A 15,623-nucleotide genomic window follows, 5' to 3' on the forward strand; every position below is an offset into this window, starting at 1 on the left:
CCCTATGTCCTGTGTTCTTAAAGGCTCCTAGAACCTTGGAACGTTTTTTTCTTGTTGTGCTGGTTGATAGGTTGCCACCTAAAAGCCAATCCCATACAAAGGGAAGGCAAAACAAAGATTAGAAGCAGGTGTTACTTGGATACTAAATGCAGGAAACTGAAATGTGGGCCATGTTCAAAAAGTAAATAGCACTAGTCTGTATTGTCTGCTTTTCAAGGACAGAAGCCTGCGGTTGGATATATTCAACAAGCAGCACTGGCTGAACTCAAAAACTCTTATTATGAATAAAATCTGAAAGGAAAGCTTGCTCGGCTACTGAAGCCTACAAATACCTTCTAACACAAGAAAGAAGATGAGTACAAGTGACTGAACCTCCTTCCAGTGCACTTTGGAGAAAAGGAGAATCTAAAACGGTTGCTCTAGAGTGACAACACTACCATGTCGGCTTCCGGAAATAATCTGGAATAAAGTTTGACAAGTCGTATCAATTAGTCAGAATTAGCCCGCAGGGTGTAATACAGTTTTTGTCATAACAAACAAGAGCAGTTGCTATAGGTTAGACGAGAAGTTTAAGCTTTCTTCAGCCGCAGCACCCTTTAAATGTATGCACCGCAGTCTAAAATTTAATGGATTTTTAAGGGGCAAACCCATGCTAAAAAGTAGGGGTTCCTCCTTTACATTGAAGTCCTCTCCCCAATAAATCGAGAACCCCTTTTATGTCAGTGTCCCCCTTCACAACAGAATTCTACCATCACATCAGGAGCTGCTGCAGCATGGTAGAGGACGCGGGAGGGAGGGGGGGGGACGGAAAACTTTGAGGGACCCTTGAGGAAGCAAGAGGGCACCCGGTTGAGAAAGGCTGGGTTACACCACTGATGCGGTCTTGGTTCACTTCTACTGGTTTCCTAAAAGGCAACCTGGAAACATGGGTTACGTAGATCCCGACCTGCTTTTCAGAGTGCTAGACATGCATCCAGCACTTGTATACGTCTTAAAGAGAACTAGAATTGACATAAGCCTGTACAGGTTTAATAATCCAAGAGAAAACATCTCGCATAAACCATTTAATTTAAACTGGTAGTCAGTGTAGACAAGCGTTTAATCCACCCATGCTCACTTGTCAAGAAACCCCCAAAGACACCTCTATAGGTATTCTATAATTCTATGGAACCGTGGTTGAGAACGGATAGAGAATATGTTCTGCAAGTAAAAGTACTAAACTTTCATCATCCAAGCTGAGGATATTGTTACTTGCACAGTATTTGCAGTCAGATTAAACACAGGATATGCATGCTTTATGTGAACACATTTAAAATTCACCTACTTTTCCCTAGGATGTGTACAATGTCTCACCACAGAGGAAGTCTGCTGCTACAATATTATCTAATAAGACAAAGAAATATTCCACACAAGAATTCAATGTGTGCATGCGTATAAACAGGAAGCCGAGTGGAGATAAGGACCGGCAGTATTTGGAGAGAACACTGCCTGCATGTGTCAAAGTAACTTTTGCAAAGTCACTACTCCTACTGTCCTGACAAAAGGTCAAGTCCTTGTGACTGATCTGTTTACCCCAAGGTGAAATGAGGGTTCTCACCATACAGCTGAATGACTCCAGGAGACGGGTCACTATATTTAGCAAACCCACTGAAATGAAGGGATCACAATGAAGATCAGATTTAGCAAAGCTTTCTAAACCAGACAAAACAGAACGAGAACTGGCATTATCTTTAGGCCAAGTCCACAGTGTTTCTGGAGTGGTGAAATGCATATGAAACTACATTTGAAGTGTTTGATGAAATCTGCACCATTGTTGTTAACGGCACTAAAGCTGTAGAAGGAAACACGCCATTGACTAGACGATCATAGATCTTTATGTATTTTCTGTGCATTTAACTGCATCAAAACCATATCCCGAGTCAACAGGGCCTTGATATGATGTGTAAACTCATGTCAGGCTGCAGTCTGAGGTCTTAAGTGGACCTGTTATCATGCATTTTTCCTGTTCCTGTACATGCCATATAGAGTGTAATGCTTCCAGGTATGTATTCGCTCTCACAGAGATCACACAACTCTACCCGACAATGCCCTAATCTGCTTTTCTCATCAAATGGACAGCGCCATCTTTTGTCAACCATTATCTAGGGTCAGCATCTACTTTGCGGAGATGACAAAGTCCTACACAGACACTAGGATTCGTACATCTGCTGCAGCTTCTCACAAAGTTCGGCCCAATGTTGACAGGCTTTTCTTCACTTCAAGTGGGTTTTACATTCTCATACAAGTATATGGGAATGCAAAACCCACTTGATGCAAGTTAAATACAGGTCAGGAGGAGGTCAAATGCACCCGTCAATAAATACTGAATGATCTCAGAATTGTCTCAAACTGATGCCATCAACACAAACCCAAAGACAATTGATCACTAGGGAGAGAAGATTGTGTAACTGCTTCCTCCTGCCTACAGCTGACCAAGAAGATCATATCTGCCTAGGCAATTTCACTTTCTTGGAGCCACAGACAGCTTGTTAATGTTAGATTGTGGAGCTTTTGTCAAAAGTTTTTCTGTTTTAGGAAATTAAAGTGACATTAAACCCTCAGATTTTTTAACATAAACCAATACTGTAATGTGTGCCTTACTGTAATCCATGGTTGTTTCCCTTCTCTTTGCTGCTCTTCCTTTTAAATCCTCATGTCTTCTCATACTGGGGGAGAACTTCCCTTTGCAGCTGAGTGCCTCTTCCTGTAGTGCTGGCTCAGTTTGTGAACCTTCACACAGACACCATGTATCCATTTCAGAGACAAGGCAGTCTGCTGCAAAACAGAAGTTCTCCCCCAGCATGAGAACAGATACAGATTTAAAAGGAAGAGCAGCAAAGAGAAGGGAAACCACCATGGATTACAGTAAGGCGCACATTACAGTATTGTTTTATGTTAAAAAATCTGAGGGTTTAATGTCACTTTAATTCCGTAGACTTGAAAGTTATTGAATGGTCCACTTCAGCTGAAGGACCATATCAAGGGCCCGCTGTATGCATGTACTGCCTTGTTTGTTACACTTCAGATTTACCCTCCCTTTGCAGAGATGAGCATTGACTGATGATTCATGTATTCGGCGCCACATTTTTCATCACAAGCAATTATCACACCAATTTTAGCTACACCAGCTTGAAATGGTATCAAGTGATGGCCTATTTGCAGAGATCAGCCACCTGAACTAAGTTTGGCTAAAAGTGGGCATATGCGCCAAATGAGGACCACCAAACTGTTCACAAAAACAGTAAAATCAATATGTACTGGGATCACTGTGGATGTTGCAAGAGTTAAGCAAATTTTGACCAGTTGCTAATGAACCAACCAAAAAGTGAGCCATGGGTCACCTAGATGGCACCCCTCTGCTCAACAAAAGTTGATTTTCCAATCAACTTTTGTCAAAGAAGTCAGTCCAAGAATGTTCTGCTGAACATTGCCTGCATCTAATCTTCTCCAGCAGCTGCTTAGTAGAATAGCTGTCAGCAGGAGATTCGTCTGTCCACAATGTTTAGGAATATGTTAGTGTAAGGCCAACTCTTCGCTCCCTTCCCAGTGTTATCCATGAACAAGCACATCATACAAGAGTACATGTTTGTGTGTCCTGCAGACACGGCTAGTACGACTCTTATCTCATAGCTACAAAAGGCTACTAGCTGAAAATGCAAATATCCATCACAATCAGATTTCTGTTAAGGACTTGTTCCCACCACATACTTTGTTGTGTGTTTGGCTGAGTTTTTAGAAGCAGACTAATTGCGTGGTGAAATAAAAATCACACAAAGTTCAAATAAACACCAAAATACACAAAACATTTAGGAGTTGCCTTTTTAATTTTGCCAAATATTTGAATCTTTTTGAGATCAGGTAACTTGATAAAATACACTGATGTTTCCTTTGTACTTCTAATGTAAAGATGCTGCATCTCATTTGCATCAACACCTACGCTGCACAATATCCTGTTCACACAATAAGATGTTCAAAAGTACAACAGATTTTTATTTTTATTTTTTTTAACGTGAGAAACCCTCATCTAGCTGAAATATCTCTGGGCCATTTGCAACATACAACTAAATGCTACATTGATACAGATCTTAAATCTCAGATACACCCAAAATTATTTTGCTGTCAAAGCATCGCTCAAAAGCTGGAAATGCAGCTGCACAGCACAAACTTTTACAAGTCGATGCCATACAGCCTACAGAATATACATGCTGTAAAACACCTACTACAAAACTACTGTGCACTTGCCAGGTTGCTCGCCTTTGATGTTCAGAAGTTAGATATTATTTGTTTACATCCAGATTATAAACTGTATCATCAAGGCAAAGATCCAAAGTTGACTAACGAAGCAATAAGTACACACTGTAACTATCTCCAAGACACATATTTGCCTATACAAACGCCATCATCAACACAAAGAATCTTTAGGGCTTAATTACACTAGATGCAGTGCGTTGCGGCCCGATTTTGGCCAGAACGCACTGCCTCGCATTGCGGCCGGCTCACTTTTTAGTGGGGTAGGAGGAGGTGTGGCGGGCCATTCAAGTTAATGGCGCCGTAGCCATGCCCTCCACGGCACGGGATCGCAAGGCACATTGCCTGCGGTCCGGCCCTGTGCGATGTGAACAAAGTAATGCTTGTAGCATTTTGATCGCACCCTTCCTACCCCACTAAAAAGTGAGCCGGCCGCAATGCGAGCCAGTGCGTTCCGGCCAAAATAGGGCCGGAACACACTGCATCTAGTGTGACTGAGCCCTTGAAGTGACACTAAACTCAGGAGTTAAATCTTAAAAATGCTTTCAGGTACCTGAACTATTAATAAAATGTGTCTCATTTGTGCATCACTCCACTGAACATCGTTAAATCATCTCGGAATTGGTGCCAACACTATCCTTCCTTCTGAAGGGTGGCTACTTTTGTTCCCCATGGCCCGTGTGTGTTGTAAAGTAGTCACCGTTCCAAGCTCACTCCCGTGATGGATTACAGTTTCATGTTTAGTTTACTCATTTGTATTGAGATTGTAGTCTATCACAGCAGTGATCTTGGAGTGGTGTCTACTTTACAGCACACACAGGGACCATGGGAACAAAAGTAGCCACCCTCCAGAAAGAAGGACAGTGTCAGCAGCAATTCAGAAATGATTGGAGGATCTACAGCAAAGTGATACACAAATAAGATACATTTTTGTTAATAGTTAAGGTACTTGAATGTATTTTTTAGATTTAACTCCTGAGTTTAGTGTCACTATAGTACTCTGAGCCATTCCGTGTATTTAAAATAAGCACATTTATTACGCTTGTAACATACAATATAAAAATACAATGCAAGGGATCTGACCTCCTCAATACAGTAGGCACCCAAGAGATAGAGATTTACTTGTGAGCACATGCTAGCCTTTCATTATTGTACAAGACTTCTGTTGTATGAAACAAGTAAACCCTTTCAGTTAATTTTTGCATCAATAGGCGCCCATGGCAAGATTCCCTGAAGTGGGCACGGAGGCCTCTAGAAGACCCATTGTCCTTGTGGATGAAACTATGTGCCCTGAGGGGACAGGCTCCCTGGGATATCACATTAAAAAGGGAGGGTAACTATCTAGAAAAATGACTAAATTATACATAATAATGTACAAAAGAAACCATCATCTGGGAGAAACATTATTATCCCTCGCAGCACTCCCCGCCGTAATTACAGTATATTACTAGAGACTGCAGCCAGCACCAAACAAGGTCTATTCCATGTCCATGTACCGGCCCATGACAGCGCTCTGTATAATCTGCAACAAAGAACCAATAGAAAAAGGGTGCCTGGAAGTTTTAGATCTTCTAACTTCAGAAATAAAAACTTTTTACAACCACAATTTTATTTAAAACATGGATAGTTTTCTAAAACAACAATAGGCAGTACTTGTGAGAAGCAACACTTGCCATGATGTACTATATGGAGTTTCTAAAGAGATTTTGGTTCTTTTAACTCATGTAGGACTACTGCTTGATCCATTACTTGTCCATTGGATCCATTACCGAGTACTGCCTGCCATACAGCCTGAGATGGCCAAGTGACTAAGGCTGGGGCTACACAGGTAATTTAGTAGCTCTAAAGTCACAAGGGCTTCATTGGTAACAGCAGTGATCACAACACACACAAATGCAATGGCTTCCAAGAAGAGGCAATCAATCGCATACAAACAGAGCGCTGTGTGGCCATGTGAGATGAATTCTGCTACATCGGGGTGGACAAATTCATCTGCAATTCAAGAGTCAGTCTGTCTAGTCCAGGAGAAGATTTTATTTAGGAGCCAGCTCCACTGACAACTAGAGAAAGCCTTAAACGTAAGGTGCCAGCGGTAACTTTTAAGTAGCATTGGTGACCTGGTTCCTGAGATTTGTCCAGATCTGCGATACACCATGATGCTGCTACATCATACTCGGTACAGTTCACACAATAGACGGCCATTTGTTTACGGATTTCTCACCCAGACAAGAATCACATAGCCCCTCGGCCTCTTGGGCTACTCCTATCCTGCATCCCAGGAGGCTTCAGGGGAATCATGCGCATGCACCATGGTGTGACATTTACTACTTCCTGCAGCCGGCTCCCTCATGATGCGCCGCGGTGAATGCGCATGATTGCGTCTCTTCAAGGAGCCGGCTGCAGGAAGCAGGAAGGGACAGCGGGCTCCCTGATCACATCTTCATAGCATTGTGGTGTGCACAAGGTACATAGAAAAAAAGTTTCATGTGCATTGCACAACGCATTGTAATAAGTTACCATGCATTGGGGTGCCATTGTTGCACAGCCACAAGTTTAATGTGCAATCTGCTGCAGGAACACACTCGCTCCTGCTTTGCAGATGTGATTTAGTTTTTGAAGAAATCCGCTTGCTGCATTTTTGGTGCATCAATTCACACATTTTAAAAAAAAAGTGAAATGACCACATTTTCCAGGTAACTGGGATGCAAACGCACACAAAAGCATTCTGCCAAACTAATGCAATGCATTAAACCCACACTGAAAACGCATTATGCGCTCTAAGCCACATATGTGAATGACCCCCCCAGGTGATATAAAGAGGTAAAAATCCATCCCGAGAGATGAGATCCTGGAAGTCAGATTGCCGAGATATACTTACAGCTGGTTGATGGTGTTCTGGGAGATGACGGCATTCTCAGAGAAGTGGGGGATCATCTTCACCCCGCAGCACCCACACAAGTGTCCCGCCTGCCTGTCCCCGGATAGCCTGCTCAGTGTCATTGGGATCCGTCCCGTGTCCCAGCCGCACCGGCACATATGATCACCGGCTGCAGATTCCAGGAGCTGTCCGCTCCCCGCACATCGACCTCCTGGGCTGGGACGATCACGTTCTTAGAGCCGGTGAAAACTTCCCGCAGCTCCCCGGCTGATATGATGTGGAGGTAGAAGTACAGTCGTGGATAGATCTCTGTGTGCGGATCGCTGGATTACATCAATGTGCTTCACCGGGGCTGGATGGTGCCCGTGCAAAACCCCCGTTGCTCACATGTCAACCCGAACCCCAATCGCCTTCATACTGAACGTCCTGTCCTGCTTCCTGCTGTCCCGGCTAACAGCTGGCTGCTGCCGCACATGCGCAGTCCGTGTCATTCATTATCCACTCGCCGCCTCCTCCGTGCCTGATTAGAGCGCTGTGGATAGATTGCCGGCACAACTCCGCCCCTTAAGCGCACAGCGTGCGCCGCAGACCCCGCCTCCCTCTCCTTAGTTCAACTCCACTTCACACTCACAGTGCACTGCACCGATACCTTCACCTCAGAGAATACAGCACATAGCCCCTTTACCTGAACGCCACAGTACTGCACCAGGCTGCCGCCTGTACCTTCACCTCACAGAGTACAGCACAGACACCCCCTTTCCCCCCCAACTTCACAGTGTACTGCACCTGTCTGCCTCCGGTACCTTCACATCACAGGAGTACATCACAGAGCCCCTCCACGCTTACCTTAACTGCACAGTGTACTGCACTGGTCTGCCTCCGTTTACCTTCGCCACACAGAGTATGGCACAGACCAGCTTCCCTTTACCATCACCTCACAGTGTAGGGTACATGGCTGCCTCCCTTGACCTCACAGTATACACACAGGTCTACCACCCCTCCCCTTCTTTTACCTCAGAGCACAGAACAGCCCTCCTTTACCTCACAGTGTATGCCACAGGCCTGCCCCACTTCACAGTGTATGCCACAGGCCTGTCTTCCTTTACCTTCAGCCAACCTCACAGTGTATGCCACAGGCCTGGCCCCTTTACCTTCAACTCACAGCATACACCTCAAGGCCTGTCTTACTTTACCTTCACCTCACAGTATAGGCCCCCTTTACCTTCACCCCACCTCACAGTTCTCTGTGCTGTATACTGACTACATAAGACACTCCACGTCATCAAACCCCTGGAAACCAGTGCTGGCACATTGGTTCTACCACCAATTTCTAGTTGCATTTCCTGCTTAGCTCGGTCTGTCCTGCTGTATGTATTTTTAGGAAGTACAACAATATGGAAACAAGCTAAGAAGCACCAGTGCTTCCATACCTATTTCCAGTAAAAGGGGTGCATTAAACACACAGAAGGGAATTTATTAAAACTGGAGCAGCTGTGCATGGCAACCAATCCGCTTCTCTCTTTCATTTTCAAATCTTAACTGAACAAACCGAGGAGAGAAACTGATTGGTTGCTGTGCACAGCTGCTCCAGTTTTGATAAATTCCCCCCACAATGCACAGATAGGTTAATGCTAATGCACCACATACTGAAATACAGAAAAAGAAAACGTGTTAGGACATGCAAGTTGCTAAGGGGTGCAGTCCACTCAGGTGCCCCAGAGATCTGGCCATTCAAAAGTACTTTTGTTCTGTTGCAGAGACATCTGCCTCCCCCTTCCCCAACAGACACAAAAGAGGGCGGCTGCCATCGATTTAATTATGCCATTATAGTAGGAGCTTTCCTAAACATATGACACAAAACATTCGTTTCAAAAAGAGCCAAATATCTGTAAAAAAAACAACAAAACACTAAAATGTATAAACACAATCATGGAAGAACAATACAAAGTCACAGATTGTGCTCATAGACTCAGAGCAAAAATACTAATCTTGGTGATAAGACTTTATAAACAAACACATTGAAATAAATATGCTCAGGTCTTGAACAATTACCTTTTCCATCATTTACTGGTGGGAAGGAAGTTAAGATTTCTAAATATAACACTGAAAACATGAACTCCGGTGGGTAATAGCTAAAAACTCAACTTGCTGATAAGAAGACCAAGGCTGTTCTGATTTCCTCATTGGCACATAGCAGATAAGCTGGCCATACACCAGTAGAATATCTTTAGGACATTTTTATTTTTGGAACGTTTGTTTGACTTTCTGATGGTTGGTGAGGTCTAATAGAAAGAAAGTTCATTGTCCAAAATGCGCAGTCCAAACAGACTGAAGGGTGATTGTGTATGTGTGCGGCTCCGGTGGTCACGGGTCGGGGTGTCCCATGAAAGAACTGTATCTGGAGAAAAGAAAACTGAGAGCAGGAGCACCACAACCTAATGCAGTGGAAAGGTGGGCACCGCAAAATGGAGGATTAGGTAAGTTATTGCCCTCACGTGTGTGCTATGTGATTGGTCATGAACAATGGAAAAATGTCTGGCGGACTGGATGCAAACACCTCGGCAACCTCAAAGCTGTGGAGTCTAGGAGCGGCCTGGCAGATGTCACTCTGGCAATGGAAGGGAGAGGGAAACAGAGTGGTGCAGGAGCAATGGTGTGATATCCCAGAGCAACCAAGAAAAATGAAAAGTAATGCATTCACCCAGGGTGGATATGTGAAGCAATGAATCTGTGAAGTTTCCTTTAATTGGTGGTGGTCCCTGTTGGTGTGGCCTCAGCTTGCAGATGTGGATCATCAGCAGGGTCCGGGGTCCTGGAGTGGTGCTGGCTGGAGCAGTGGAGAAGCAGGAGTAGCCGGAGGAGTGAGGTGCTGATGACTGTGGGAGGCGCGGTGGAAGGTGACAGCAGCCATGATGTGAGTCTGTAGAACAGTCTGTGCACGGTGCGTAGCCTCTGGGGTGAGAGGATGCCGGCTGGGACAAGAGGATGCGCTTACCCACCTAATAACTTGGTGGGGAGTTACTTACAGGGAAGCCGATGTCAGAGGCAGAACTGACAGTCGGCTGTGCAGTAAATGATGAGCAGCGCTGGCCAGGCGGTCTGGTGAGCAGAGAGGCAGGAAGTGATGGCAAAGTCAGGGGGCACAGTGGGCAGAATTTAAGTGGGAGAACGGTGCCAGGAGATGGGAAAGAATCCGTTGGGAATGTGGGCAACGTGAAGAAAATTAAGCATAAGCATGGCAACTCTTTTTGAGGAGGATACTTCTTTTTCAAGACGGGTCTAATAGCTGTTCGCTTTTGACTGTAGTGATGCGGAAAAATCAGCAGGAGCTAATGGCAAAATGTGATTTTTATTTGGGAACAAATGTCTTATTGCTATGCACACATGCAGGGAACAAAAGACATCTATTTATTATGTCTACAATTCCATTTAAAGTGCATCTAAACCCCAAAACAAAAATGTAATATATTGCTGCTTACCAATCCTTAAATGTGGTGGCTGCATTAGTTGTTTAGGGTCTTTCTCTTTTATTTATTGACCGGGCCAGTACCACACTTCCTGTCTTAGGGTGGCTCCACTCTATGGAGGAGCAATGCAGCCACCCTTGGAAAGCAGCATTTTCACCCTGGGGAGAGGGTGGTGTTAGAAGGAGGTGGCTGACAAATTATAGCCAAACTGCAGCTAACTTTTCTTTTTAAGCAGTTACAGCAACCGTTTTGTTCTTTCCTTTTGGGATAAAGGTTTTAGATAAATGAATAAAAACTGACCATTGTAAGCACCCCTTCAGTGTTGAATGATGTGAAACCTCGCGCCACTACTCTAATCAAGTTAGGCAGCAGCTGAAATCTGTGTGGTCAGATATAACGTATGAAATTCATGGTAAAAGCCGCGCTGAAGTGAACACCCCTTCAGTGTTAATGGTTTGCTCAACCCGCTGCCACTTAATCTCCTAAAGGAAGCTGAAAAATAACAGACTTACTGGCCGGATCATCAGGTAAAAATAAAGGAACAAAAATGCTAAAAGAAGAAAACTAATGCAACCAGCACATTTAAGAAGGGATAAGCTGCAATATAATACATTGTGCTTTTGGGTTTAGATATGCTTTAAAGCAGCCCGTGTGGGCGAAATTTTGAAAGCCTTTCAAACATTGACTCATTGATGATCGAATACTCTGGCCAACGATTTTGAACGAATGTTCAAATTAAAGGAGAACTATGAGGTGAGTGAAAATCACTCATCCCCATAGCGCGAGCCGACGTGTGACAATGAAACTGTCACAGGTCGGCTCTATTCATCAGGAAGTGAGCGAACACATACCGTCACTCGCTCACTTCTCGATCATCTCCCTGCAGAGAGCTGTGACCACCAATCACCGATCCCCGCAGGCATTCCCCCTACCCCCTCTCCGATCCTCCAGCGCTGAGTGGAGGACCAGACGGGGAAGGGGCGGGCACAGCTGGCTCTGCCTCTAGATAGGCAGAGCCAGCTGTCACTCACGCAGCTGGGTGGATCTCGACAGCATTGTCGGGATCTGTCCCACCTGCGGCGGTCTCAGTATACCACGAGCTGTAGCTCGCGATATACTGAGCTTTGGGTCACGGGAGGACGCTAGTATATGTCCTCTTATGACCCTTAAGAGCACTATGGGGAAAAACACTTACCCCTGCAATGTTATGTTTTAAATTCGAACAGTGCATGGCCAGCTTGACTCTAACAAGTGGCATATGCAAATATTTCTATTAACACTGGATTCTTGAAGTGAACCTGCACTTTGCCTGGATTAGGTAAAATAACAGGTTTTCATTATAGCAGGCTCCACATTTGGTTTCCTAACCCTCCTCACCACTGAAGCATTTGGGAACATATTCGGGGCTATACACATTCACCCCACACAGCAGTGCTCAGGCCTGGAAATTGGCCACACTGTAAGGAGGGCAAAGTTGGAGCAGGTTTCCCCCTTATCTGGAAGCACTGCATTTTGGTGAATGTCATCTGCAGATCCGGGCATACCTGTTACTTGATCTAGTTCATATTAACAATCTGTCGAGCATCCATGCCATTGTCCACATGGGTATTAGAGCCAAACTGCAGCCAATCTTCTTGGGGGGTAGAATGGAGTGAACTCTCAGGGCTTTAAGGGGGTCTGTTTATAAAAAAAACTAATTGCATAGCTATTCATCCAGCTAAACTGCCTGTACATTCATTCTGAGTGAGTTAATCACAGGAAGCACAGAAAGACCTAAAAGGAGGAGCATTGGGAGAGTAAAATGTACTCCTATCAATACTCAGAGCCGGTGTGCGACACTGCAGCTGTCACATGCCGACTCTATAGATTGAGAACTGATCGATTACAAACTGATCACTCAGCTCATGCTCCTCTCCCTACCCACAGCGATGACAGTCAGTCACTGCTCCCTGCAGGTATTTCCCCCCCTTCCCTCTCTGTTCCGCCAGAGCTCTGGCTCTAGAGAGGCAGAGCCAGCTGTCAATCACATAGTGGGGTGGATTCTGACAATATTGTCGGGATCTTACCCGGCTGCAGGCAGTAGGTCACTAGATGCTGACCTTGGGTCACAGGAGAACATTTGTTTATGTCCTCCTTTAAAAACAAGAAACAGTAGCTTTGTTTGTGGCAACACATCCTCAGTGTCGGTAGCCGCACATTATTATTTTTAGATCTTTTAGAGTGCAGAAGTTTTAGATATTTATCTTAAGAACTCCTGTGACCCAAAAGAGGACCAAAGCCAAAAATAAGTTTGGCTTTACTTCTTATTGAATGTGAATGGAGCCTGTGTTGTAAATAGATACCACAAATAGATTTTTACATCAGAGAAGTGCTGTAAATAACAATCCCATAAACTGGTTCTGATGAATGCATTCAGCAGATAGAAACAATGTTGCAAAACCGAAAAAGTAAATAGTTACCACTCTGACGATCCGCGTAGAGTCAGGAGGCTGCACGGATCGGCAGCGTGGGGAGTAGATTTACTTTTTCTGTTTTGCAACATTATTTCTATCAGCAGCAGTTTAAGGCCCAGTGCAGACCTCTGCGATCGCGTGGTCCTGCACAATGCATGCAGCGATTGCCGTGCGGCCCCATTGATTTAAATCTGGAGCAGCTGTGCACGGCAACCAATCAGCTTCTCTTTTCACTTTGTTCAGTTAAGGTGCCCATACACTGTGCGATTATCGCGGGAAATCCCGCGATCGTACGATAATCGCAAAGTGTATGGAAGGCGTGCAACCGTTTTTACTGTACGGTTGCACGTCTTTTGTCTAAGGAGCATGCTAGAAACCCAGCCGAGAATCGTAAGATTTTCGCATGATCGTAAGATCAATGCCGCACGCGCACACTGCCCGTTCAGCATTGAGGTAATCGGAAGCCCGCCCCTCAGGGGGGCGGGCTTCCGATGATCACAAGTACGATCTGCTTGTCCAAGATGGGCAGATCGTAAATTTTTAAAATTACTTTACAACCATCGCAAGACTAAGGTCTTGCGATGGTTGTAAAGTGTATGGCCACCTTTACACAAGGTAGAGGCTGATTGGTTGTAATGCACAGCTGCTCCAGTTGTGATCAATTCCCTTCTATGTGTCTCCATTTATGAGATTTCCCCTCACTTTCTATGTGGTCAGTGGGTCAGAAATCAAATGGTATCTTTTCACCAAGACACAGACAGAAATAAAAGCTGACAGATTGTAACCCTTGTCTGCTCTACTCAAATGTTTTGTCTGGAGATAACCTTGTGGGGGTCGCTGGCACATGTTACCATTATGGCCTGTTAAAGAAGATCGAAATTTACAGCATTTACTATCCTGTTATAATATCAGCACTGTAATAGGAATACATACTAGTGCTGTTTTTATAATGCAATCAAAGCTTACATGAAAAAATCCCTTTTATGTAGTGAGTGCTGCCTTCTGTCTGCCCATCACCTTTAACAACTTCCTGGACTCCCAGTGTGCTTTGCAATCCTTTCCCTGCTGCTTGATGTGATGCAATCTCGATTTCTCAAGACTACATATCCCATCATATATCGCTTTCAGCAAGCAATAATAATGTTACACTGTTCAGACGTTGAGTTGTACTTCAGACACAGGCTTAGGTACAGTGGTGACACAGGGAACTGCATATTCACAGGGCTGAGTGACATTGTGTCAGTGCATTGAGGAAGTACATCTATGGACATCTTCAATACGTTTACAAAGATCTAGATCAATATGGTTATTAGGAGTGGGATACAACTCCAATACAGAAATACACATTTACTTTTAGCGTTTGACCAGAGATCCCCCCAAACAGGTCAGACAAAGCTACAGGGCTCCAAGCATGAACATCTGCTGTGTCACATTGCAGGCATACTGCTTGCAGCGTCTACTCCATGTCTGATGCTCCAGAGTCATTCACTGCTGCAGCTTGCAGAACTCCCTGCTGAAAAAGCTGGACAGGACGTGGCCAGAGTACCAAAGGCATCTGATACAGTTTTGTAGCCAGCATACTTGTGCACAAGGCCTACCAGTAATAATGCCGTGCAGGTTACAAAAGGTTATTAATAGGTTGATAATAAATATGTACTGCAATGAAATTTTTTTTTTGCAATGTTCTAAATTAAATTGCAAATATACAGGAAATACTGAGTAGGTTATATTTATAGCATCCTTTATGCAGCGACTCAAAACAGCATTATAATCATTAGGCACAGGGAGCATTAAACAGAATTATAAAAAAAAAAAAAAACCCCTAAGTCTACTTAGTGGCTTTCATCCCTATTCTATTCAGTAATACAGAACGCACACACTGTGCAGTGTTTTCAATCAACAGACACAGTAGGTTTTTCAATTACGTCATATAGTAGCTGGTATGCTCTGATTTTAATATCGCCATCTGGAATCAGCACTGGATTTCTAAAGCATCGGATCATACGGCATTGTTTCACAATATATCCTGGTAAGCTACGAAACAAATAAGAATTCTTTACAATAAAAATACACTAACATAAAACAAAGTCACTCTCACTGTGCAGCCAAGGGTGGCTGTAATGGCATGCTAGGTCCAAATAAATGTATAAAGAGTTATATAATGGATGTTGCAGGATATTCTAAATGAAAATTAAATGGTTTTATACTAAGGCAAGTATTCAAAGATCCTGACCCAAAGCCATCATTTCATTGGGGTCAAAGGTGGATACCGAAGGCAGCTGTTGTAAATAATGGTTACCATTGTAGCTAAAGCTGGGTATTCACCATCAGGCCCCTTTCACACTGATCAGGAGGGAATACGTGCATGGATCTCCTCCTGGTCAGAGCAGTACAGATCACTGTGACGTCCGTGCCTGTCCAGTTTCTTCCTCCATTGCAAAGATGAAATGATAGGACCCCATGTTGGTCTATGGAATCTGATATAAACGAACTTGTGTCCAATTACATAAAATAACCCTCCCCCCCCCCCGCTCTGGC

General features: G+C 44.2%; 1 protein-coding gene across 3 annotated transcripts in view; it reads right to left on the reverse strand.

Moving 5' to 3' along the window:
* The window catches only part of SSH2 (slingshot protein phosphatase 2), a 215,248-nt gene that overhangs the window by 54,155 nt on the left and 145,470 nt on the right, over positions 1-15,623 (reverse strand). Inside the window, exon 1 of one of the 3 annotated variants that reach the window (XM_018565482.1) lies at positions 7,166-7,363. The exons of the other annotated variants lie outside the window; for them this stretch is intronic. Within the exon in view, the coding sequence (XP_018420984.1) occupies positions 7,166-7,323 (158 nt within the window). The 5' untranslated portion in view covers positions 7,324-7,363. Of the gene's footprint in view, positions 1-7,165; positions 7,364-15,623 lie in introns of those variants that run through there. 3 annotated transcript variants of the gene reach the window in all.

The sequence above is a fragment of the Nanorana parkeri genome, unplaced genomic scaffold (assembly GCF_000935625.1).
Source record: "Nanorana parkeri isolate BGI_ZX_2015 unplaced genomic scaffold, ASM93562v1 scaffold851, whole genome shotgun sequence".
NCBI lineage: Eukaryota > Metazoa > Chordata > Amphibia > Anura > Dicroglossidae > Nanorana > Nanorana parkeri.